General features: G+C 39.1%; 2 protein-coding genes across 5 annotated transcripts; one reads left to right on the plus strand and one right to left on the minus strand.

Moving 5' to 3' along the window:
* Positions 1 to 484: 484 nt before the first annotated feature.
* On the minus strand, positions 485 to 16,435 carry arel1 (apoptosis resistant E3 ubiquitin protein ligase 1). Of its 3 annotated transcripts, none has more exons than XM_041812367.1 (22): positions 16,395 to 16,435; positions 15,316 to 15,553; positions 14,671 to 14,839; positions 12,251 to 12,471; positions 11,611 to 11,682; positions 11,125 to 11,351; positions 10,321 to 10,558; positions 10,061 to 10,230; positions 7,946 to 8,126; positions 7,607 to 7,851; positions 7,219 to 7,296; positions 6,984 to 7,125; positions 6,761 to 6,882; positions 6,562 to 6,637; positions 6,345 to 6,454; positions 5,426 to 5,605; positions 4,979 to 5,104; positions 4,305 to 4,434; positions 4,132 to 4,190; positions 3,957 to 4,046; positions 3,708 to 3,883; positions 485 to 2,679 (listed from the first exon to the last, which is right to left on the minus strand). In XM_041812367.1, the coding sequence occupies exons 2-22, from the start codon at positions 15,461 to 15,463 to the stop codon at positions 2,577 to 2,579; spliced, it is 3,063 nt and encodes a 1,020-aa protein (XP_041668301.1). In that variant the 5' UTR covers positions 15,464 to 15,553; positions 16,395 to 16,435; the 3' UTR covers positions 485 to 2,576. The 3 variants fall into 3 exon arrangements, with proteins under 3 accessions (XP_041668301.1, XP_041668300.1, XP_041668302.1); XM_041812366.1 differs by lacking the exon at positions 16,395 to 16,435 and adding an exon at positions 16,170 to 16,364; XM_041812368.1 differs by lacking the exon at positions 16,395 to 16,435 and adding an exon at positions 16,290 to 16,310.
* Positions 16,423 to 24,036, plus strand: fcf1 (FCF1 rRNA-processing protein). Of its 2 annotated transcripts, XM_041812370.1 has the most exons (9): positions 16,477 to 16,548; positions 16,966 to 17,035; positions 19,607 to 19,671; positions 19,828 to 19,899; positions 19,985 to 20,133; positions 20,255 to 20,327; positions 20,420 to 20,507; positions 23,579 to 23,673; positions 23,804 to 24,036. In XM_041812370.1, the coding sequence occupies exons 3-9, from the start codon at positions 19,637 to 19,639 to the stop codon at positions 23,850 to 23,852; spliced, it is 561 nt and encodes a 186-aa protein (XP_041668304.1). In that variant the 5' UTR covers positions 16,477 to 16,548; positions 16,966 to 17,035; positions 19,607 to 19,636; the 3' UTR covers positions 23,853 to 24,036. The 2 variants fall into 2 exon arrangements, with proteins under 2 accessions (XP_041668303.1, XP_041668304.1); XM_041812369.1 differs by lacking the exon at positions 16,966 to 17,035 and having other exon boundaries at positions 16,423 to 16,548.

The raw sequence follows: 24,036 nt of genomic DNA on the forward strand, positions 1-24,036 counted from the left end.
TCAGCAGCTGAACCTGGAAGGCCTGTAAAGGTAGAGGGTAAAATGAATGCTGCTTAATATAGGAAAATCTACCTGATTTGAAGGGGTTGAATATTTAAGCACTTATTTTACATTACATATTATTTGATTGACATTATGTCGTAGAAATCTGTTTTCACTTTTCTTAAAAAAAAGTTTAAAAAAAAAAGAAGTCAAATCATATTAACCATGATTGATTTATAAAATTAATAACATGATAAAACATCCAAGGGGGTGAGTAATTTTTTACAGGCATTGTATATCCACTTCCTGATCTCCAGGTGCATTTCAAGAATTTGAAGATCCTTCATCATGGCAGGAGAAACGATTTCCAGGTCTGTAAAGGAGAGAGGATGAAAGGAGGAGCAAAGCAATTAGATGAGAAGTCCTCTAGAACTCCTCTGTGCAAGCCTCACAGCTTCTTACCCTCTTCATGAGGAACAAAAATGAGATGAGATGTTAGAAATATAGTCCATCATCTTTATTCCCATAAACAAAGGGCCTGCAGTGCAGAGAATCTCAAACATTCATCAGCAGAGGCTGCCATTAAAAAAAGAAAGAAAAAGTATCCCAGCTATAAAGTCATGGGCAAATATTTCACAATATCTACATTGCTAAAAGCCTCACTCAGGCCATCTCTAATCCAGAAACAACCCAAACATAAAACAGAGTAGATGCGCAATAAAACAAAACACTGAACAAGAACATAAAAATACAGGACATACCTCCTTCATATTGGTTTATAATGGTTACATCTAATGGAACATCTAACACATAATCAGACTAATTTTACTTGTAATAAATATGTAGTCAGCCATTGGTATCCGTGCTGAAAACACACCAGAAGCACTTAAAACATTTTCATTTTGCTCCTCAGTACAGAAGGTCAACATTGCACAACCCAAACAAACAAATCCATGGACCCTTTTATAACACTGAAACAGGAAAGCTAAAGCATCCACAAAACTTGAAAATTCCCCAGAATACGACTGGCTCCATGTATTAACCCAAACCTGCAGAAAATAGTAAAAAGTCTGACATAGTTGCTCAAATCTCTTAATGGCTGACTCTAACATTTAACTGTTAGAAGTGAACTTGCATCCAGAGTGCTCTTAAAGGGGAACATTTCTATACTCAAATTAAAATAGTATGAAGAAAATGACCAGTCAGCATTTCCTTTTTTGTTTCAGTCCAAACAGGATTTTGCCCAAATGCTCTCTGAAGACGCTGACTGACAGCACGCACAACAACAAAATGAACATGTAAACAATGGAACAGCAAAGTAATTGCTACAAACTTTGAACAGGAAACAAGCCATTAACAGCATTAAAGATAAACATATTCACATTTACATAAAGGGGAAAAAAACAGGACATAATCTCCACAAATATAATGCTTTTTAGTTGACAGAGGATGTGCAGAATATGGCTAAAGGTTGCAGAGTCAGGACTGGAAGGAGGCAACTCCTTATGTGCACAAGTTAGCACACATACAAACATGTATACCTGTTTCTGGGAATGCAAAGGTGGCATAGGAGGTTCTGAGGTAAACCCATACAAGGCTGTGAATGTCAGAGGAATCATCATAAGGCATATATGACAAATCCATGTTATATATGCACTCTCTTCAACATCAAACCAACACTTGCATCCACAGTGACTCCTGCATGTCCTTGTAAAAATGTCAGAATATCTATTACCTATTGTTTGTTTCTCTCAACTACACACCTCTCTGGATACAATCAGAGGCAAAGGGTATGAATAAGGCAGGTTATAAAAAAAATCAACTCCAACAAAAATAATTTCCATTGTATGGTTGAACACAAACATTTTTACCAAGACATAATAATTTAAAAACATATAAACCATAGAAGGTAATTGGCTTCTTTTAAAACCACTCATTTCTCACAGAAAAAATGTCAGAAATTATATAAACTCTCAACCCAAACGTGCAGTAATAAAGAAATCCCTTCTCCTTAAACATCAAATCAAAATAACAAATGAAAACCTATGAATACACACTAGTATGTACAAGTATTGAAATAAAAGAGTAATATCATATATATTTACATACACACATCAGTCCCTGATCGATTAAGGCCAAAGTGCTGTAAATGCGAGCATCACCTACATAGCGTGTAGGCCGCTGCTGCACTTAAGTGTTCCGCAGTTTGCAAAATGCAAAAGAAGCAGTTATACAGTAATACTGAAGGCCTTTGCTTTAGCATCTTTCAAACATATAAAACTAATCAAACTTTAGCAATAAGAAATAAAACTAGCCCAAACTTCTCCTTTTTCAGTAGTTTGTGGTTTCCTTTTTTACAAAAGCAAGATATAATATTTACATACAGAAGCACTAGAGTTCATACGTTTGAGTTCCTGGTTCAGCACCACCTTCCAGTAACGTCCTCTCATCCTGAGAGTGTGTATTGAGAGTCTGTGTGAGTCTCTGCCATGAAGCATACTGTTAAATACCAATAAAAGCAGGGAGTTTGTGCAGCGGAGCAGACGGTGCTGCTCTCCTGCACAAAGGGAATTGGGATGCCAGTGATGTGAGAGTCAGAGCATGCCGAAGCCTTCACTGCCCTCACTGATGGCCAGCTTCAGCATCTTGTGAAGCTCCTCGTAGGAGTCGTAGGTAGGGAGGCACAGCTGGTTAAAACTGGACAGAAAAGAGGAGATTTAGAGCCAAAGCTTAACTTTTATTACACAATATTACATTACAACAACTATGTCACACAATATGTGATCAAGACATTCAAGTTGAGTTTTTAAATGTTTCTCAATGTGTATTCAAGATGACAACATAGACACTAAAATGTTTTGTGCTTTAGGGTGGTTTCACATTAGGGATCCCACGCTGATGCTATCAGCATGCTAAAATTTTCTAAAAGCACTGAAAGCAGAGCAAAGATAAAGAAAGAAAATCTACCAAACATTGATTAAAGGGGTTTTTTGTTGTTGGTTTAGGGGACTTTAATGTTTCCAGAGAGCCATACTTTAAAGATCACAGGATTCCAAGGAGTGAAATACAGATGAAAGAACCCCATAACTGATATAAAACATGATAAGTATGAGATGAAAAGACAATGGAGGTCAAAATTATAAGAAAGTGAGTCATTATGATGACAAAATTATTAGCCATTTTATGAAAATTTTATTTTTTTTGATTATTTCCCAAGTGCTGTTCAAAAGAGCAAGGAATGTGTAACAGCATTTCCAAACATCTTGGTTTTATTCTGGATGCTTACATTATTTTACTTTGCACACAGAAACAACATCATTTCACAAAAACTATTAGGATCAAAATTATCAGTCCTCTTTAGAACTGACCTTTTTACTGAGCCATAAAACAAACCACTGTTGTGCAATGATTTACTTTAACTTTGTAATGTTTGCAAAGGCTGTATTAAAAAATCCTTGCTCAACACTTTATAAAAAATGATTTTTTACAAAGGGGGGCTAAAAATTTTGTCCTCATCTGTGAATCAAAATTCTAAATTTGTATCTCATTATTTTATCTGTCTCAAAATTATCATTTCGACTTAAGTTTTTATTGATTTATTTTCAACAATTACCTAACGTTCATATTTGCTTGTTTTTTTTCTAAGTGGCACAAATGGGCTTCCACAGATTTGAATGAATCATGTCTCGTCTATTAAACGGGACTGCATATGTTTTCTTACTCACCACGTGTGTGCGGTGGGAAGGGTGCTGTGTGTGGGGGCAGCGATGATCTGGAATGAGGGGCATAAAGTGTTGAATCCCCCAGGAGGAAGCTGAGAGGAGCCGGTGGTAAACTGCAGCAGTCGAGCTAACTCCTCCTGGGTGAAGCTGGACACTACAGCCCAGAACCACTTCATCACCTGCAGCAATGGAAAGTAAACTCAGATGTTTGCACTGCTGTCCTAAAGAGTTTAATGAGTTTATGTGACCTACTTTCTCTCTGAAGTGCCAGGACCCTCCAACAATCACAGCATGGGCTTTAAAGTCTTGCACGTTTATATCACCAGTGCCACACATCAACAGCTGAAGATATTAGACAGGAAAGAAAAACTATTACCCGGTGTTCTTGTTTGGATCAACAAGATTTTATTATAAACATCACACGTACCTCTAGCTCATTCTCATCAAATATGGCCAGCAGGTTTTCTGGAACGAGCTCGTTCAAACCTGCAATTGATCAGGAAATTACACTAATTACATGCATATTACCGAAGATCTCAAATGAGAGGGAACTGGCAAGAAAAACAGAGGATTAGACTGCAGCTGTGGAGGTTTTCTCACCTTTCAGGAAGTGTTCCACCTCATCCCTCACCTGGCTGGCCAGCCTATACTGCGCCAGCAGGTTGAGATAATGCATCTTGTTTTCATTGGTAACAGCGATCTGAGCCCCCCCTGATATCAGCTCCACCACCTGCAGGAGAACATGTGGGCAGGATATAAATGTCACACAAATTACATAAAACAATCAACAACACAGGACATGAAAGTGTTTAGAAACAAAGGGAAGATTAAGTGGCAGGATAAGAGCCCGGAAACTTTCCTGACCTATGAAATATATTTATAAAGACTTAACACGTGTTTGGCCATCATGCACTCGTAAGCATTAACATGGATGCTTCAGCTATTAATCTTAAAGTGGAAAAAAAAATCTGTTTAGAGAAAAGCATGCGTATCTAATTAAAAGGAGGTAGCCTTGACTCGGTTTCAACACAAGGAGTTAAGCATGTTGTTGTGTGGTATTTAATAAATGAGCAACAATGTTATAAAAGCACATCAGATGCCAAACTTAATTCATCCAGCATCATGTAAATACACTACTCCCACATCTTTAAGTCAATGACTACCTGCCAAACAAGCAATATGGTTTCTTTTGTTTGGATTATTGCTGCTATCTGCCCTGAAATGAAATCAGGGGATAAAAGGGGGACGTTCCCCTTCCAAGAGCGTTGCCTCACCTTCTCCAGCTGTCCTGACTTGCTGTACTTCTCCTCAGCGAACACCAGGTCCATTTCACTCACGTCATTGTTTAGGATGAAACACACTTTAGTTTTGTAGAACTCCTGGTCATCCGTCTCAAAGTACTGTGTGTGGAAAGTTAAAGGAAAACACAGGAAAAATGACGTTTCTTAAATAAACACAGCACTTCATCTTCTCAGCGGAGGATAGAAAGATGACTCGGTCATAGCTTTGAAATCCAAGGAAGTTGGATGAACGGCAAAACATGCTGGCTAGGCCTGCATGACCAAAATAACGCCAAGAAGCGATTCAGTTTTCCTGGCTGTATGGGGAATGTTAAGAGTGATGAGCGGCACTGGCTGACAGCAGAAGGTAAACAATGAAAACATGACCTAACACCTTCTGAACAAAACATATTTTCAGTGGGAGTGTGCTGTGTTCCATACCTTGTAGTTCATCCTGAGGCCAATGATCTGGGCCAAGAAGGAACGTGTAAAGCGAGCTCGGACCAGCTGTTTGTAGGCCCCACCCAGAGCAGACTCATACAGGCACTTCCCTACGATACGACCTGCAAACTCATACATCTTTAGACGCAGGTGGGCTGGCCGCTCAGGGTTTGGATGCACCTGAATAAAAAGAAAAGGGCATTTAAAGGACACTAAAACCATGGACACCAGGACAGCACATATAACAAATGCTCCATCAAAGGATCACATGGTTGTTTTCAGGGATGTCATGTGCTACGTTCAGTAAAAGCAGAGTGTAACATTTGTATTGAACTATCAAAGCTTACTAAGCAGCTAAATGCTCCACAGTACAAGGGAAGTGATAACTTTTTGTTTACCTTATCAGATCTCACTTTCTTGCTTTGTATAACAGCCTCATTCTCCTCTAGGGCCAAAAGAAACCAAAGATACACAGACACACACACTAAAGCATTGCTTAACTTTGCTCTTAGTGTTATAGTTTTTAAAGTACTTTTTGTTTAGAGTTGTACTTTCTCTACAACTTGCATTTTCTCCCCGTATCGTTTTTTTTGTTGTCATGTTGAGTTTCCTTTTTGCCGTTGGTCCTTGTTGTCACCACTATCACTGGTTCACATGATTCTTAATTGATGGGATCATTGTAATGGATACTGGGAGAGTGGGAGGTCCTCCAAGGTGGCCCAAGACTAGAGTGTACACTCTGCCAAACAAATATGGACTAGCATGTCTAAGACCAGCTCATAATGTGACTTGATTGATCAGATCTCACTGGGCCTCAATGCATTTTGGGTATGTTTATCCATGGTGGAAGGTTCTCCCCACATGAAAATGGGGTTTATTCAGGAGTAAATTATTTACCATGTCTGAAAAAGATACTTACCAGGCCTTGGTTGTTGTCACTGAAGCGGGTGAAGAGCTGGTTGGAGGTGTCAAAGAGGGTCTTACAAATCAGCTCAAACCACTCCCGGCGAGGTCCTCCCCAGTCCAAAGCTGCAGATCAAGTTGAAAGTTTAATTAGGAGAAAGATATAACGTGTTGACAAATTTCATTGGGGTTTTATTTTAAAATGGAAAAATGGCCTTGAGCAAAAGTTTTACCCTCTTCGTCCAGAAACACAACCTCAAAGTTCTTGCTCCAGTCTGACACTGAGAAGTTCCTTGTGGCCTTCAGAGACTTATCAGCAGTAAAAGGGAGAGTCTAATTAAAACTGAAGCACATGACTGACTAATGATTACATGCCTGTTGTCATAATAAGCATCTTATCTAACAGTAATCAATAGGAGAAGCAGCACTCACTGAGTCAAGAATGGAGTGTCGGGTTATTTTTAGGCAGGTCTTGGTGCGAGGTCTCTTGGAGTGGATGTGCCTGAGTTCACGTTGAAAGAAGTTCACCTTGTCTTGGAACGTTTCAGAGCCACCTGAGGACAAGATCGTTAAATTACTTCCACAGTCTTAATAGAAGACATTATTCAATAAGTGCCGCTTGAGGATACAGCAATAAAATTAGATGAAAACAGACCAATGTTCTTGTGAAGAAAGCGAATGAAGGTGGCAGCCATGATGTTTCTGTCTTTACAGCTGAGCTCCACTGGAGGCTGTATCCCATCATCCACCACCAGAGTTAGATACTTGTGTACTGGGTCAGGACCATAGTAGGTAAACTGAGAAGAAACAGATCAAAATAACAATTACCAGGACTTTTTTAACTTAATAAAGCTGCATTTTTTTCAGGGTTATATAAGAATTTGGCTTACCTTTGTTCCTGGACATACTCGAAAGGTGAAAAGGCGCCATGGAATAATTTTCAGGTAGAACTCCTTCACGGATAATTGCTGTTTGACATAAAAGTCTGAGTCAACACTGTTAAATAACTCCAATACAGAAGATCATTTCACTTAGAATGGAGTTAAAACTACACTGTGGGAACTCAAAAAGTTTGTAAGATTATCAGCACTCCAGTTTTTGCCGTGTACAGCAGGTGTCTTAGAATGTGATGTGGAATCATTCTCTAACTATGTGCGACTGTGTAGTCAACAGAGGTGGAAAAAGTACAAGAGTACTGTACTCAAGTTTTGGTTGAAATATACTTAAGTAAAAGTAAGAGTACTCATTTACATTATTATCCTCTGCCTTTTTACTTACCTTTGGCGATATGTAACAGTAGACCTTTTTTGGTTTCTTGACCTTCTCGGGTTGTCCCTCCACAGGAGAATCATGCTCATCCTCCTCCTCTCCCATGGACGGCCTCCTCTGAGGTGCCAGCAGAGAGGAGGCTGGTAACTGCCACGAGGAAGTGCTGTAGTTTCCACTGCTGTAAAGGTATGCCTCAAAGTAGATACTTATGCCTGGAGTGGACACATTCTTCTCCACGCAGGCTTTCTCATTCTCTGCAATTTACAACAGGAGTATTAATATTATCTATCAAAAGTGTAGCTGGCATTTCTGGGGATGATGCCTACTATAGTAGAGTAAGTTGCTAACCACTGAGAACAATAATGTCAAATTCCCCATTGCTGAGCGGCTGATCCTTGTAGGAGATGCGGGCCCTGAAACATCCCGTCTTCCTCAGGGTCAGTCTCAGCAGAACCTGGCACTGCTGCTTGTTGAGTGTGACTGATTTGCTGTAGTATTCCTCCATACTGTCATCATCCACTGTGCCCAGCTGGAAGAGGATGAAACTAAACATGACTCACAGCCCAGGATTTTGGAAATTACTCATCCGCTAAACTGTAAAGCTTGACTGTGGAATTAGAAACACAAGGATATAAAATACACTGGCTTTGTTCTAATCCAATCTCAGATCCCATCAGCAATAATCATCCATCATGACGACAATATAGGTCCCTGGGAACATAAGCCAACTTCTTAGTAATTCCAGTGGAGCCAGAGCCTGGCGTTAAACATAATTCAGCTAAAACTTATTTTTCTGTGTTCTGCGTTGTTTACAGTCTAACTTAAGCATGTGCTAACATCAAATGTGAAGCAAAATTTACCCCACCATTGATGTCTGACACACTCCCCTCTAAAAGTATGGGAACTGTGAGGCCGATTCCTTTATTTCTACTACAGACTGTAAACATTTGGGTTTAAAACAAAAAAATGAATATGAGATCAACATTTTAGCTTTTTATTTCCAGGTATTTACATCTGGATCTGATACGCAACTTAGGAGATAGCTTATATGTAACGGAACACCAAATTTTTAGGTGAGCAAAAGTATTGGAACAGAAAGACTTAAAACAGATTAAAGTGAATAGACTTAATGTCTGATTGCAAATCCTTTGCTTGCACTAACTGCATCGAGCCTGTGATCCACTGACATCACTAAACTTTTGCATTCCTCTTTAAGTGATGCTTTTCCAGGCTTTCACCGCAGCCTCTTTCAGTTTTTTGTTTTGGGGGGTTACCCCCTTCAGTCTCCTCTTTAGCAGCTAAAATGCTCCATAGGGTTTAAGTCTAGAGATTGACTTGGCCAGTCTAAAACCTTCCACTTCTTGCCCCTGATGAACTCCTTTGTTGTTTTGTCAGTGTGTTTTGGGTCACTGTCTTGCTGCATGATGAAGGATCTCCCATTCAGTTTGGTTGCATATCCCTTGAAATTGGCAGACAAAATGTTTCTGTAGACTCCTGAGTTTATTTTGCTGTTGCTATCATGTGTTACATCATCAATGAAGAAGCCCATATAAGCCCAAGCCATGACATTACCTCCAATGTGTTTCACAGATAAGCTTGTATGTTTGGGATCATGACCAAATCCTTTCTTTTTCCAAACTTTAGTCTTTCCATCACTTTGGTTAATGTTCATCTTTGTCTTGTTAGCCAATAAAACTTTGTCCCAGAATTTTTGAGGCTCGTCTCTGTACTTTTTGGCAAATTCTAGCCTTCCCATACTTCCTCCAAATGAGTGGTATGGAGTGGCATCTGCTGGTGTAGCCTCTGTTCTTTTGTTCATGAAGTCTTCTGTGAACAGTAGATGGTGATACCTTCACTCTTACCCTCTGGAGGTTGTTGCTTATGTCACTAACAGTTGTTTTAGGGCCTTTCTTTACAGCTCTCACAATGTTTCTGTTGTCAACTGATGCTGTTTCCCTTGGTCTACCCATTTGATGTCTATTACTGAGTACACTGAGTGTAGCTGGGTTCCTGCTTTGCCTGGGTTCCTATCATTTTATGGTACTGATGTCTGTGTCTTGCCTGCATCCTGATGTTCATGATGTCTTAGCTGTGCAGTTCATGTCTGCACTCTGATTGACGTCTGTGATGTCTTAGTTTGCATGGCATCACAGGTCATCTAGGTTTGGTTCTATATTGTTGCTCTTTATCGATGTAGATGAATTATTATCTGTCTACATGTCACGTTCTGTTTCTTGTCTTTTGTCTGGGTTGTTGCTTTGTTTTTGTACTTGCTTCTGCACTTGTCAAAGCACTTTGTAAACCCATGTTTTTAAAAGTGCTATACAAATAAAGTTATTATTATTATTATTATTACACCAGTGGTTTCTTTCTTCTTCACAGTTGCTTGTTTTTCACTTTGAAGATTTGAAAATCATCAGTGTGTAGCCAGCCTAATGCAGGAAAAAAAGGTTTGTTCCTTACTGAATGCACATGGACGCTGTAGTTGGTTTCATCTGTGAGAGAGGTTGAGTTACTGGTGGGGTTTCCATATTCGTCCCTGGGCTCAATCTGCAGAGTGTGCTGCTGGCAGTTTGTTAACACCAGCGTGGAGAAATGGTAGGCTATTTTGGTTTTAGATGGAACAACTGTACCTGAAGTTGACAATAGAAAACAGAAAATCAGTAATGCAAACTTTTACAAATCACATTACAGAATGGACAGAAGACAGAAAGTAGTAATACCTGGCTGAAATATCTTATAATACGGGCTGTAGGCCACATTGAGGCCGCCTAACTTGACAGCGACCTCATAGCGCCCAGCCTTGCGCACTGTGAAGGCCACTTTGACAACATTGGACTCTGGTTCTTGCAAGACCTCCTGTGTAACAGGTATGTCCAGAGCCAGTTCAATGTGGGTGATGTTGACCCGCAGTCCTACGGGCCGATGGGCGGGGAAAGGCTGACCATTCTTGTAGAACAGCTGAAAATACAATTAAAAAAGCTTTTAATTCAATCTACAAAAAAAATAAATATAACATAGTTGTGCTCAGGCCTTGACACTATTTTTTGGCTAACTAGCCAGAATTAAGTTTATATTATTGAGATTGGCTGCAGCATGCCAAAATTTACTCAATTTACAGTCTTTTGAAGTGTAAATGAACACTGTGCTTCTAAATTTAAAGCACTGTCCCTTGTCCAACCTTGAAAAACACAATTGACTATCAAATATGGGATGTTTTTTTGGGGGGAAATTTTTCCTTTTTATGTGCAGATAAACAGATAATTCACAAACACTGGTGCACACAGCTAAACACAGCTAAACACAGTTATAACAAAGCATATTCTAACAGTGGTTCATTTCTCAAAGTGGCTGGTGGGAGTAAGTGCGGTACCCGCCACAGCTGAAATCCACCTGCATTTGGTGGGTGCATGTTAATGTCAAGCCCTGGTTGTGCTAACAAAACACGTCTATAAAAATGAATTCGACTAGAAGAAAGAAGTATTGTAACATCGTCATTTTCAAACAAACCAGGACTGAAACATCACCTGAACTCTGAAGCTCATAGTCTGCCCCACTTCCTGCGGCTCCTTCCAATCCCAGGACACCTTGCAGGAGCGTGGGTCCAGGTAGTTTCCCCGGACATAGTCGTAGATGCTGCGGTCACCGCGTCGCCCTGGATCCTCATTTTGCAGGAAGCTGACAACTCTCGCTGCGAGCTCACAGAGGAACTTGATGGTAAAGACAAACGCTATGATGGAAACAGTAATTCCACCTGCAAAAGAAAAAAAGGGGGCACAGGAGAAAAGCTGTTCAAATGCACACAGTGTGTTTATTTGCTTTTAAAATGAGCTGATAGACAATGGAGTAAAGATTTAAGTTTGATAGTCTAACAAAACAAACAAAAATTTTGGGACAACAAAGACACTATAATGCAGTTTGTATAATCTATAGTACTGCAACATGGATGAAAGGTGATGCTTACATATACAATGAAATGGGTCAGTCAGTTGCAAATCCGTCAGTTAACTCACCAATAACGTAAAACATGAGGTCCCTTATCAAGAAGCACAGTGCCACAGTACAGCCAAATACAAGAGCTCCAGCTAAAAAGACAAAGAAACAATGACCATTTAAAATAAAAGACAATACACACTGCCTTCTCTAAAACTACTGGATGATTTTTCAGGTATAAAGCAAATCTTTATTTAATTTGTAACATCAGGCTGGACATAAGCATGACTACACTGCACTTCATGTGATGTTCTTTGAAATTAATGGCAAGTTCCCAGATCTGAAAAGCACACACTGGGAAGAATGCCAGTGTATTAAGAGTCCACTTTGTGCAACTAATGGTTAAACTCAACAACATTTTATACTAATCTACATTTATCCTTAATGGAAGTGACTGCAGCATTTTATGAGCAAGAAAAGGATATAAAAAAAAAAAAAAAAAAAAAAGCACATGTTGATCTGGAAATAAAGATGAAGCAACACTGAGCTCCTCCATGACAACACTGTGAGCCTTGTAGTAACAAAATTTTGAAAACACTTCAGAACACTTAGCAACAGAGCACCTCAGTACATGTTTACATTTCATATCTTGGTGACCAGAAGTCTTTTGATACTCAGTGGTCGTGGGAACACAGACGCAAAAAATTTTCAAAATCTCACCAAGTGACCACTTCTCATTCAGACGTCTCTCAGCAAGACTGTGCACCAGCCGGATCTCGTAGTCCTGGTCCCGACTCCCTCTGGACGCTTGCAGGATCTTGATGCCTGTGGACAACTTGATGTAGTCTTCGTAGTAGTAGCCCCAGGCAGCTAGAGACAGCTGCAGCTGACTGTCAAACCGAGACAAGTCATCCAGATTCAAACAACCCAACGTCTTCAGCCTGCAGGAGAAACAAGAGTCAAAATAAACAAAAAAAGATTATTGATGGAAACAAAATCAATTACTTTTTTTAACATGACTCTGTCATGACTCTTTTCTGTTACTCCTCAACTATGAGGAAGACTGCTGACTTATCTGTGAACAACTGGTTTAACAAACAAAAGTTGTTCTGAACCTCTGAACAAGAGTAGCGTCAGTCTTATCAGCTCAATTCTACAAGCATGTCAACAGGGTGTGGTGAGAAGGTGCGGCATGTTGTATCTGGGTGACAAGACAAATTCAAGTTGGGGTAATAAAGTATATTTCATGATATTTCAAGAAAGAGAGAGCAAAGCAGAGGAAAATGGTTGTCAGGTAAATAGTTACAGCCATAAAACCGAAGCAAGTCTTTGTATAATGAGCTAATAGCTTAGTAAGGATTCTACATTAAAACTTGGAATCTGTAGGCTGAGGTCAAGATTTTTGTACGATGGACTCTAACATCACTTGGTAGCACATTTGGAGTCTGTGTAATGCTGACTGATCACATACTGTGTATGCAGGCTTTGATGTACGCATTAAAAACTGCCTATACAGACAGCAACAACAAGCAGCACACCATCTGTGCCAATGACATCCCAGCTTTTATCAAACCGATCCAACTATTTTCTGTCTATAAGCAGATATCTGCTTACAAGTAGAGCAAACAATCTGTTGTGTAACACATTTTTACCTTGAGTTACATATCTACCTGACTGTGCCACAAACCCTAATCAGCATTAGAGTTTACCCCCTTCCTAGAATTCACCAGAGGATAAATTTATCCTTTATTAAATGAACAAGAACTTTAAACCCTGTTTTCTTATTCTACTCCTTTTAAAGATGAACCAACAGAGCTTATGTTTTTACTTTTTAAAATCAGCATCATGAGCTTGTACATTTGAAACGATTCAAATGCATTTATTGTCAGTAAATCACAAGAAAATTGGCTTCTTTTTCAGGCTCATACTCCTGAACGGAGCCTTAATGAAGCCTTGCTTTTTCCAGTAAACTGAGCCTCACCAAAAACAGATGACCAGGCGTACCTGTGTGGAAGGTACTGAGCCAAAAAAACATAGCACTTTGCTTTGTTTTACCTTATTTTTACTGGATTATGTGTTACAAATTGGCATGTACTAGAGTGAGTTTTAAAAAGCACACTGAGATCATTATTTCTATATCCTATGAAATAAAAAAATTGATTAAATACTTGTGACTTTTTACACAGAAAAATAAACATGTGACTTAGTCCAAGCAGACCATTTTCTCAAGGAATTGTGCGTTTTTCAACAAAGCTACCTAACATGGCTTACTTTATTTTAAAGGGGCATGAAAATTGAAAATTTATGAGCATTCTTTTACTGCACTGATTTAACAGTGTGTGCTAATGTAGTTAGCCATCTTGTATTTGGGATCAGTTAAAAAACTTTATTCTCCAATAAATTTGCTGTCATTTGAAATTCTTGTTTTTTTTTAAATTCTCAAATCTAATTTTATCTTTTTACCCATTTAAGCCATGTGCATCAACTACACAATGCATCACGGACTTTAATCTATAACTTTTTATTGATTAAGGTTTAAAGTCATTCACACAGCAATAAAGGCAGAGATGGTGTGACATCCATGACCTTCAAATTGTGGCACAGACTCACATAAGAGGTGCCACTTTTTCTCCAAATCCTGATGTCCACAATGTGATTAAATGTGAGATAAAGATAACTGACCTTTGGAAGCATTACAACTGACCTTCTTTAAACTGAAGCAAGGCAAACAGCCAACATTAGTTAAAGCAACAATTTTATCATACAAGCAGTCTGATTACATCAGCATATAGCTGGAGAAACATGCAAACATCTGCATTGCTGCAGGGTCTCCCATGAACAATCTCTAACGAGTACTTTTACTGCAGTGACCCTGTGAAACACTGCAGCTTCCACAGTGTCAGCAAACTCAGCTAGCCATGAAAGAAGAGGCTGCCCTCAAGTGGACAGAAACCAACATAGCTGGGATTACAGCAGCATGTAACACTACCATAACCACATAATCAATTATAAAACACACAATTCTACCTGGAAAAATCAACATTTACAACATAAGTAATTGTCCCCTTGAGGGGGAAGCTGCTCATGGTTGTTTTCCAACATTGAGATAAATGTTGAGGTTTAGAGGTTTTATTACTTACGTTTGGTAATAGTGCTCCAGGTTCTGGGAACAGAGCCACTCCTGGAAGGCAAAGTCTCGGAGCAGCTGGATGTGGGCCTCTGCAATCTCCCTCCAGCGCTGCTGTTCCTTTACCACCTCTTCCAGACGACTTAGTACACTCAGGCTCAGCTCCTCCAGTGTCTGTACATCTGGGAGACACATGAACAACCCATAAATACACCCCATCACTCACCAGCCAACAAATCAGCATCAGTAATGCCCTGGAACAGCCTTAAATACCCATTAAACTCAATTATAATAACTATCTAAGCCTGTGCTGATTGTCACTGCATGCCACATGCATCTCATAATGCTAGATATTCAGCATTCAAACCCTTAAAATTACCGTGGTCAAAACTACAAGAAACAAGCTTTCTTTGCATTAAACAAAGTTCATCTACAGCTGAACATTACACTTTTCCTTGGTATTTCTGCAAAACCTCTCAGCGATGTTGGAAAAACAACCCTTACTGGAAAGTTTTATGTTATAATGGCCCGTTGTGATTAGTTGCCTATGTTCAGGTCATTGTATTTACACTCTTTTTTTGACCCTGAATGACCTAATTAACAAACACTGTCAGCTGTAACACTGTTGTTAATCTTAAAAGCACTGCAACCCACTAACCTTCAAATAAATGCCTGTACTGAGAGAGGCTATGTCCTTGGAGCCATTCCTCAATTTGACTTTCTTTCCCTTTCTTCCAGCGCACTTCCCAGAAGAAGATCCACGACACTGAGCAAAAGAGGAAGGTCAGGAAGAAGCGGCGGTCCATCAGACCATCTTTCAGCCTTCACTGAGACCTCTTTCGTGCTCAAAGGAAAAACTCAGCCTCTTGCCAGGGGGCTAATGGAGTCTCCTAAAACTGCAAAACAGAGAAATGTATTGGCACAAACAGGGTGGACAAAATATGAAATTAATATAACAACAATTGAGCTGCTGTGTGGGCCACCAAACAGTAAAATTAAAGCTAAAACAAACTGTTCTTTCAAGAATTAAAAGATCACGAATATTCAAGTGTCACCTTGGAGGAAAGTTAGCTGATGGGAGAATAACATGACATGCAATCCACAAACACTAAATTATGCATGAAGAGCTTGGCAAGAGAGTGGTCATAAAACTCTCATAAGCCTGTGTTAACCAGGACAGACTGCGAAAGACAAAGAATTCAAGTACATTAATAGCAAAATAACACTCTCAATCCCACCCAAGAAAGGCTCAAATGATATATTTACTAATAATAATGAGTACAGAAATGCAGATGATAAATGGTTCAAAAGCTACTCCTCTTATAAACTACACTCTGACTAGCGTACTTTCGATTTCAAAAGCTAAACTTGCATTTAACCGACTGAAGAACACAAAGAGATCGGTGCACAGACGGACTAACAACTGCAGTATCATCAATTCTCACTGGTCTACTGACACCGGGAGCGCAACGTAAAGCTGGAGGCTAGTGTTAACAATTGTTAGCATCGTACCGACAAACTGCTACTGTTCTCCAACGGCAACATAATGCTAACAGCTAGCGAAGTTAGCCAACAATGTCAGCGTAAATTTAGAAAGCTCGTCGCCGAGCCGTGTCGGTTGTCAAGATGCACCTCACAGCACGTTCCCGAAACATCGTACGCTACTGCACAGCTACACGAAACGAAAATGCACAGGCAATGATATCCTCCCCTAATACTATTAAACACTGCATCTACCTTCGTCTGTCAGGTATTAGCTTAGCAACCGGAAAATGCGCAGGAAAACGTGTCGATTGTTGATTACGTCACTGGCAGAGGCATCGACACACGAGGGGAAGGGGACCCAGCTACACACAGCCAAGAAGAGATCTGTTTTCGCGTTTAAAACATGGTTTGTATGCTTTTATACTTTTATAAACACTTCATAACTGCCCTGATAAATGGTGTCCGCTTGATTTGGCTATTTTAACTAGATGCACCATCTATTTTGACACTAAGTTTATGTAGCTAATGTTAGCCTAGCCATACCGATACGTAAAGATGAGCTGTTGGACTTCTCTTCAGATACACTATGATATGTTTGTCGATAAGGTGGCCACAACATTTAGAGGATAAAATCTTTTTGATAAATGTCTCCCTTCAAAGTTCGGACTACGAATGTATACATGGAAACATTTGTTCTTCCAAGCGGCTCAATTTAGTGTTTGTTTTGTAAACACTAAAGCTGTAGGGCAGACCGTGTCTAAAGACGAGCCGCAATAATTAATTTGATTATCAGTGCTGTGATTTAACTGCTTCTTATTTACAGAGACCTTGCAAGTTAGGTCTTAACACACCTCATCTCAACTCAGCAAAGAAAGTACGGACATTTGTGTTTGGTAAATATGTCTTTGTTGTAACAATTATTTGTGGAAATAACACTGATACCGTTGGAAAGCCTGTTTATTTCCCTTTTAAATGGTGCCACATTTGTAGGGAACATGCACTTGTGAGATGAGCAGCAGAGGTCAGGACTGCTGGCAGACAATTCCATCCTCTCACTCCTAAATTCTGGAGGTAGCCTCTGATAAACTCTGCTTTGTGGGAAGAGCGTCATCTTGGAAGATAAAGTTCAGTGCCAGACTATGGAGATATGGATTGCCACTGGTTGCAGAATCTCCTCTCAGTAACTCTCTGCATTTAGATTGCCTCCAATGATGACAAGCCTAATTTTTCAGTGAGGGAGATGCTTCCCTATACCATCACACTACCTCCACCAAAAGTTGTTACTCTATCAGTGCAGCAATCAGCAAAATGTTCTAAATGTCTTTTCTACACTTTGACTCCATGATCCAACTGCCGTAGGCAAAATCTGGACTCATCCCTGAACATAACAGGTGCCAATCAGGCCCCTGATTGTCAGCACCTGGGGGTAACAGAAGCTCAAAACAAGCACTGGCAGAGAACATTTGGCATATTTTTCAAGGGTGCAGCCCACATACGCAGCTATGCTGCTCATCCCACAAATTCATGTTCCTTTAAGCTACAAGTTTAGAGAAAATACCCCAAGAGTCAGCAAGAGCTGGGTTGGGAGATGACTCACAGGTGCATTACAGACAATGGAATGGACACGGCTATAGGTTGGATGAGCTAATTCAGTGGAGGATGGGGGCACGGACCTATCCTCTGAGGTCAGAACTAGAGCTAAGTGTAGAATGAATGCACCAGTGGAGGAGAGGAGTAGAGTTAGAGATGGAACAAAGCTCCAGATTTGTCCTTGTGGTTGGCAGAAAGTAACATCAGTCAAAGGCCTTAGAACACATCAGGGGTGAATTAAGTGTTTGGTAAGAGGAGTGCAGGGTCACTGCATCGATCAGTAGCAGGTAGAAAACCACAGTTTGCAGGATATCAGCAACTCTGGCACTGCAGAGAAGGGGGATAGCCTGGGTGGAAGGGATGTGAACGACACTGAGGACAGCCCGCGAAATAGAGGGAGAACCTTTGAGCATAAAGCCAAAGTCAAATGGCCTAAGGCAAGTGAGAGTGACACCATTTGAAAGAAAATTAAACAGGCTTTCCAACAGTGTAGATTTAAGATTTAAGATAAGACATTCTTTTATTAGTACCACAAGGAGAAATTCCAAAAATGTATTGCCAAGAAGCAACGTTACAAAAAACACAAATTTCCTTACTTCATGTGCTAAGTTTTTATTTTATAACTACAGGTGCATCTCAGAAATTTTATCGTTAATTTATTTCAGTATTTCAATTCAAAACACAAAAGTCAAAATCTATTCATTACAGACAGAGTAAAATATAGAAAGTGTTTTGTTTATTTTAATTGTAATGATTATGGCTTACAATTACCCTTGCAAAGCAGATGGATATGCTTGTTTTCTTAGTTCTCACTGGCGAATCCATCTTGCAAAGCTCCTGTCTGAACCGTTTGGGCCCGGTTAGAGTGACAGGACCAATCAGCGTCGAGGGAAAGTACTTTTGGGTGCGGCAGAGTCGTGAGCAAGCAGCAACAAGAGGCCGGTGCAATTATGGTGGAAGAAATTAGCGTGGGTGCTGCTAAAGCGCGAGTTTTATCTGAACTTGACAACATTTTTTTTTTATTAAAAGAAGAACAGAGAACAACATTGAGTTGTTTTCTTTTTAAAAACAACAAAAGTCATGTACTGACATGTCTGTAGTCGCCATTGTTCGTGTTATTCCTTGGTAGCTTTTTTTTTTTTTTTTTTTTTTTTTTTAATTCATTGGTAGCTGCGCACCTTGGTTGCGGCTACGTCATGTGTTTTGTTGCTCTGATTGGCCCTTAAAGATGTGACAGACAGAACGTTCATCCAATCACACTCAGAGTTTTTTTCAAATCCTCTGCCCCTTCCCAAACGCTTAGTATTGAAGGTTTTCTAGATGGATGTGTAAAAAAATCTCTCTGGCATGTCAGGTTAGCTTACAACTAATAAAAACCCCAAATCCAGTTCCTTATGAAAGTTGAATTTTGTAAAAGGTTTAATATTATAATGTAATTGTGTCGCACTCTAATCAGCCAATTAACTCAACACCTGCAAAAGCTGATCACCGCCATGCCACACTGCTTTGATGTTGTAATTCATGCAAAAGGAGCTCCAACCAAGTATTGAGCGCATATGAGAAAACAACTCAGAAGGCCAGCATGTCTGTATAAAAAAAAGTTTTGGTGTTATGTAATGTTCTGTTTTTTAGATACTGAATTTTGGGTTTCATGAGCTGTGAGCCATAATCATCAAAATGAAAAGAAATAAAAAACTTAAAAATGTTTTCTTTGTGTTTAATGACTTCAAATGAGTTTTACTTTTTGAATTAAACTTCTGAAATAAATTAACTTTTCAAAGATATTCTAGTTAATTTAGATGCAGCTGCATACCAAATGTTGTTATATTGTGGTTATAACTTTTTTTGTGTGTGTTGTATCTTGTTTATTGCAGGGGAAGGCCAAAACAAAGAAGTTTGCTGCAATGAAGCGAATGATTAACCTAAAAGATAACAGAATGTGAGTATTAATGTCTTCTTATTATTTTATAACCAAGAGCAAGACAGTTTTTAACATGAAAATTCTGAATTTAACATTTCCATTCATTTAACCAATCATATGTTCACATACAATTTGACAACAATGCTTTAATTTTTGTGGGATGTTTTCATGCAGAAAGGAGAAGGACCGTGCAAAAGCAAAAGAGAAAAAGAAGAAAGATCCATCTGCGCTTAAGGAAAGAGAAGTGTAAGTTGGCCTCACATACCCTTAACTTAAGGGAAAACTTCTGGTGAAGGGATCTTTAACCTGATTTCTTCAAACTTCTCTGCAGGCTAAAGCACCCTTCATGCCTGTTCTTCCAGTACAATACGCAGCTTGGTCCACCATACCACATTCTAGTCGACACCAACTTTATCAACTTCTCCATCAAGGCCAAACTGGATATTGTTCAGTCTATGATGGATTGTCTGTATGCAAAATGTAAGTACTACAACTAAATTACAAATCTTAGTTAAAATAGTTCACTGTAACTGGCACTGACAGGGGCTCTAGTTGTTATTATTAATAAAAGTGCTATTTTTATGTAATTAATCCACTCCAGGTATACCCTACATCACGGACTGTGTCATGGCTGAGATCGAAAAGCTTGGAATGAAGTACAGAGTTGCACTCAGGTACAATATAGAATGACACTTGCCACTTGGTGCATTAACAATTTCTGCCCATTTCAATTTTTTAAGGAGTTCACTTTTTCTTGCCTTTGCAGGATAGCCAAGGATCCAAGGTTTGAGCGTCTGCCGTGCACACACAAGGGAACGTATGCTGATGACTGTTTAGTGCAGAGAGTAACAGAGGTAATATGCTTTCATACTTCATTAACCCCTTTGTTACATGCAGTGCCTTTCCAGACATAGTTAAGTGTCAGGTGCATGTTCAGTAAAATCTATTCATTCAGTACACTGAAAATGGACATCTTCCTGCAAGCCCCCTGGTAAAGAAAGTCTGTGTTTTTCTAAATGAGCTGATCTGTGATGACAGGATGTAATATGACCATTTACCACAAGAACGCTTAGAGGAAACTTTAGCTGTTGTGTACTCTTTGCCTGATCACCTCAGTTGTCAGCAGTGTTTTTTACTATAGCATTTGTATTGCAAACTAAAGCAGAAACATTCACCATGATGGAATAACCACCCTCCTCTTGCATGTTTTACCCAGCTGCACCCAAACCAGGAGTTTAAGTGATGATAGCAGGTCAGATATACTCTAACTCCCATTGTAATAAAAAGGCAAGTCTATAAAAGTTCAGAACCAGAATATCTCAAATTGACCTCGTTATGAACAATAAAGCATTTTCAGTAAGAGACCTTTACACAGCCGACAAAGTCTTTGATGTGATTAAGTATTTTTTTTTTTATAAGTTCATTTCAGGCTGCTGGCCCATTCTGTTTAACTAAGCCATCTTTATAAGTTGCTGTTTTGCTTGTTATTTCTTAAGTGAAAATATTACTATTCTTGTGAGATTAGTTTTTACTATGTGGGCATAGAAACAGAAGAAAAGCACCCTGATGAAAAATTATTATTGATTTACTCAAGTGGACAGTATCAGAATTCAAAATGATGGACAGAACTAATCATTGGGGTACCTTCACAGACAATAACCTAGTGATGGAGAGGATTACCTACGGATTGAAAATGAAGGATTAACTTGCAAAAGACTGGGCAAATTGTATAACAATAATACAAAAACAGACAACAAACAGTAACAGATGTCACAAAGAATAATGAAATTCTCATCTATTCAGGCGTGTGATATTTGTGACATATTTTGTTTGCTTTTATGTTTATTTTCATCATACCTATTAATAAAATGTTTTGATATTCATCATAGTGTTATGAAAAAAATCAACAATGCATAGATACACTGCCTGGCCAAAAAAAAGTCGCCATCTGGATTTAACCAAGCAAATAGGTACGAGCCTCCTATTGGATAATTACTGCATGGGCGATTATCTTTCAGCTGGCAACTAGTTATTTAACCCTAGCTGACGCAATGAGTAACTTCTCATCTCTCAAACAACCATGTCGAAAGACACATTCTGTGGTCGTGGAAAAGACGTTAGTCTGTTTAAGAAGGGTCAAATCATTGGCATGCATCAAGCAGAGAAAACATCTAAGGAGACTGCAGAAACTACTAAAATTGGGTTAAGAACTGTCCAACGCATTAATAAAAACTGGAAGGATAGTGGGGAACCATTGTCTTTCAGGAAGAAATGTGGTTGGAAAACAATCCTGAATGATCGTAATCGGCAATCAATTAAATGTTTGGCCAAATCAAATCGAACAAAAACAACAGTAGAACTCAGGGGTATGTTTAATAGTGAAAGCAAGAGCATTTCCACACGCACAATGCAAAGGGAACTCAAGGGATTGGGACTGAACAGCTATGTAGCCTTAAGAAAACCACTAATCAGTAAGGCTAACCGAAAAAAAACGGCTTCAGTTTGCTAGGGAGCATAAAGATTGGACTCTGGAGGAATGGAAGAAGGTCATGTGGTCTGATGAGTCCAGATTTACCCTGTTCCAGAGTGATGGGCGCATCAGGGGAAGAAGGATCGGCCACCACAGAGTCCAGACCTTAACCCCATTGAGAATCTTTGGGATGTACTGGAGAAGGCTTTGCGCAGTGGTCAGACTCTCCCATCATCAATACAAGATCTTGGTGAAAAATTAATGCAACACTGGATGGAAATAAATCTGGTGACATTGCAGAAGCTTATCGAAACAATGCCACAGCAAATGCATGCTGTAATCAAAGCTAAAGGCGGTCCAACAAAATATTAGAGTGTGTGACCTTTTTTTGATGGCGGCTTTTTTTTTTGGCCAGGCAGTGTATTTGAATAGAAAATAAAATATGCTCATATTGGTGTGGTCACTCGCTTTTTAATTTTTTTAAATATTTCATTATTATTATTATTATTATTATTATACATTTTTAACAGAATCAGGTGTACATCCTCATGTATCAGTAACATTGCATGAATTCATAGTTACAATTAACAGCGATACACAAAAACATTACAAACCTGGAACTACCTATTCTTCTTAGTTTCTAAACCCAAACCCTCCACTTCCCCATAGGTATTTCTCTGCAGTGTCTAATTCAAAAGAGATTTTTACAATACAGCTGCAGTACATGCTGATAGCCACAACAGCCTTTGTGTTTGGTTAATATTATGCCCAGAATCGTCATTCAAAAGCATGAATTCAGGAGAACAAGTAACTGTGACTCCAAATGGTTTAGAGAGAAGCTCAGCTATTTTTTCCCAACATTTTCTAACTGGAGGACACTCCCACATGATAGAAATGTAGAAAGGTCCCCACTTGGTTTAAATCACACAGAGAACAATTTGGAGAATGATCAATGCTCATTCTAAAACACCGCATTGGAGTTAAAGAAGTCTTATAGATAAAGTATAAGTTTGATAGTTTATAATTTAGATTTTTACACAAGATGTCTTTTGCCAAACTTAAACCCAGTTGATAGATGAATCAGGGCAGCCTCTGTTCCATTTTGATGTAATTGCTAAGGAAGACTGTGTTTGCTCTAAAAGTGTGCTATAAATCATAGACACGAGTCCTTTTTTAAAGTCCTGAAAGTTTCTTAAATAACACCATTAGAGGGTGCAGAACAGGTGGCCTATCAGTAGAAATGTTAGCAGCATGTATAGCTTAACGTAACTGTGAAAAGTCACAGTTACAGTCACTCGCTTTTTCAAAAAAGAAAACAGGCGTGACATGGTCAACTATACTTAATTGGAACTAGGCTGTTTGTGTTTGCTCCAAGCTAAAGAACACCCTATTCACAACAACTGATGACTGCACGAAAAGTTATATATTCTATTGAACCTGCCCATATTTTCACAGCACAAGTGTTATATCCTGGCTACTGTGGACAGAGATCTAAAGAGAAGAGTCAGAAAGATCCCCGGGGTCCCCATCATGTACATCTCAAACCACAGGTGACACTAAACCACATTTAGCTTTCATATCTGGCAGCTCTTTGTCTTTTTTATTTAAGCCTGTGAAATTTAATGTCTAGAGTGTTATAAAAATGAAGCTTAACAGATTTTTGTTCTTCTTTTCTTACAGGTATAATATTGAACGGATGCCTGATGACTATGGTGCTCCAAGGTTTTAATGATACTAGGACCAGACCAGAGCTGTAAATAGACTTGAAATCTCCTTTTGAATCTAAATTGTTATTAAAACTGTTGTGAGATTTTGATTTCACTGGTGAGGTGTGTTTGATCAAACTGTACATTGCTTTATGTTTTGGTATTCTTCTAAACAATTTATTATAACAATAAATGCATTGTTGCAGA

Source organism: Cheilinus undulatus, linkage group 18 (assembly GCF_018320785.1).
Source record: "Cheilinus undulatus linkage group 18, ASM1832078v1, whole genome shotgun sequence".
Lineage (NCBI taxonomy): Eukaryota > Metazoa > Chordata > Actinopteri > Labriformes > Labridae > Cheilinus > Cheilinus undulatus.

Coding starts and splice junctions, on each gene's coding strand:
- arel1 (XM_041812367.1), bottom strand. CDS start 15,463: ATGGACCGCCGCTTCTTCCTGACCTTCCTCTTTTGCTCAGTGTCGTGG. Junction 14,840..15,315: donor GTACAGGCATTTATTTGAAG/GTTAGTGGGTTG, acceptor TGTGTCTCCCAG/ATGTACAGACACTGGAGGAG. Junction 6,638..6,760: donor GACACTCCATTCTTGACTCA/GTGAGTGCTGCT, acceptor ACTGCTGATAAG/TCTCTGAAGGCCACAAGGAA.
- fcf1 (XM_041812369.1), top strand. Junction 20,134..20,254: donor GGATTGTCTGTATGCAAAAT/GTAAGTACTACA, acceptor AATCCACTCCAG/GTATACCCTACATCACGGAC. Junction 20,328..20,419: donor AAGTACAGAGTTGCACTCAG/GTACAATATAGA, acceptor TTGCCTTTGCAG/GATAGCCAAGGATCCAAGGT.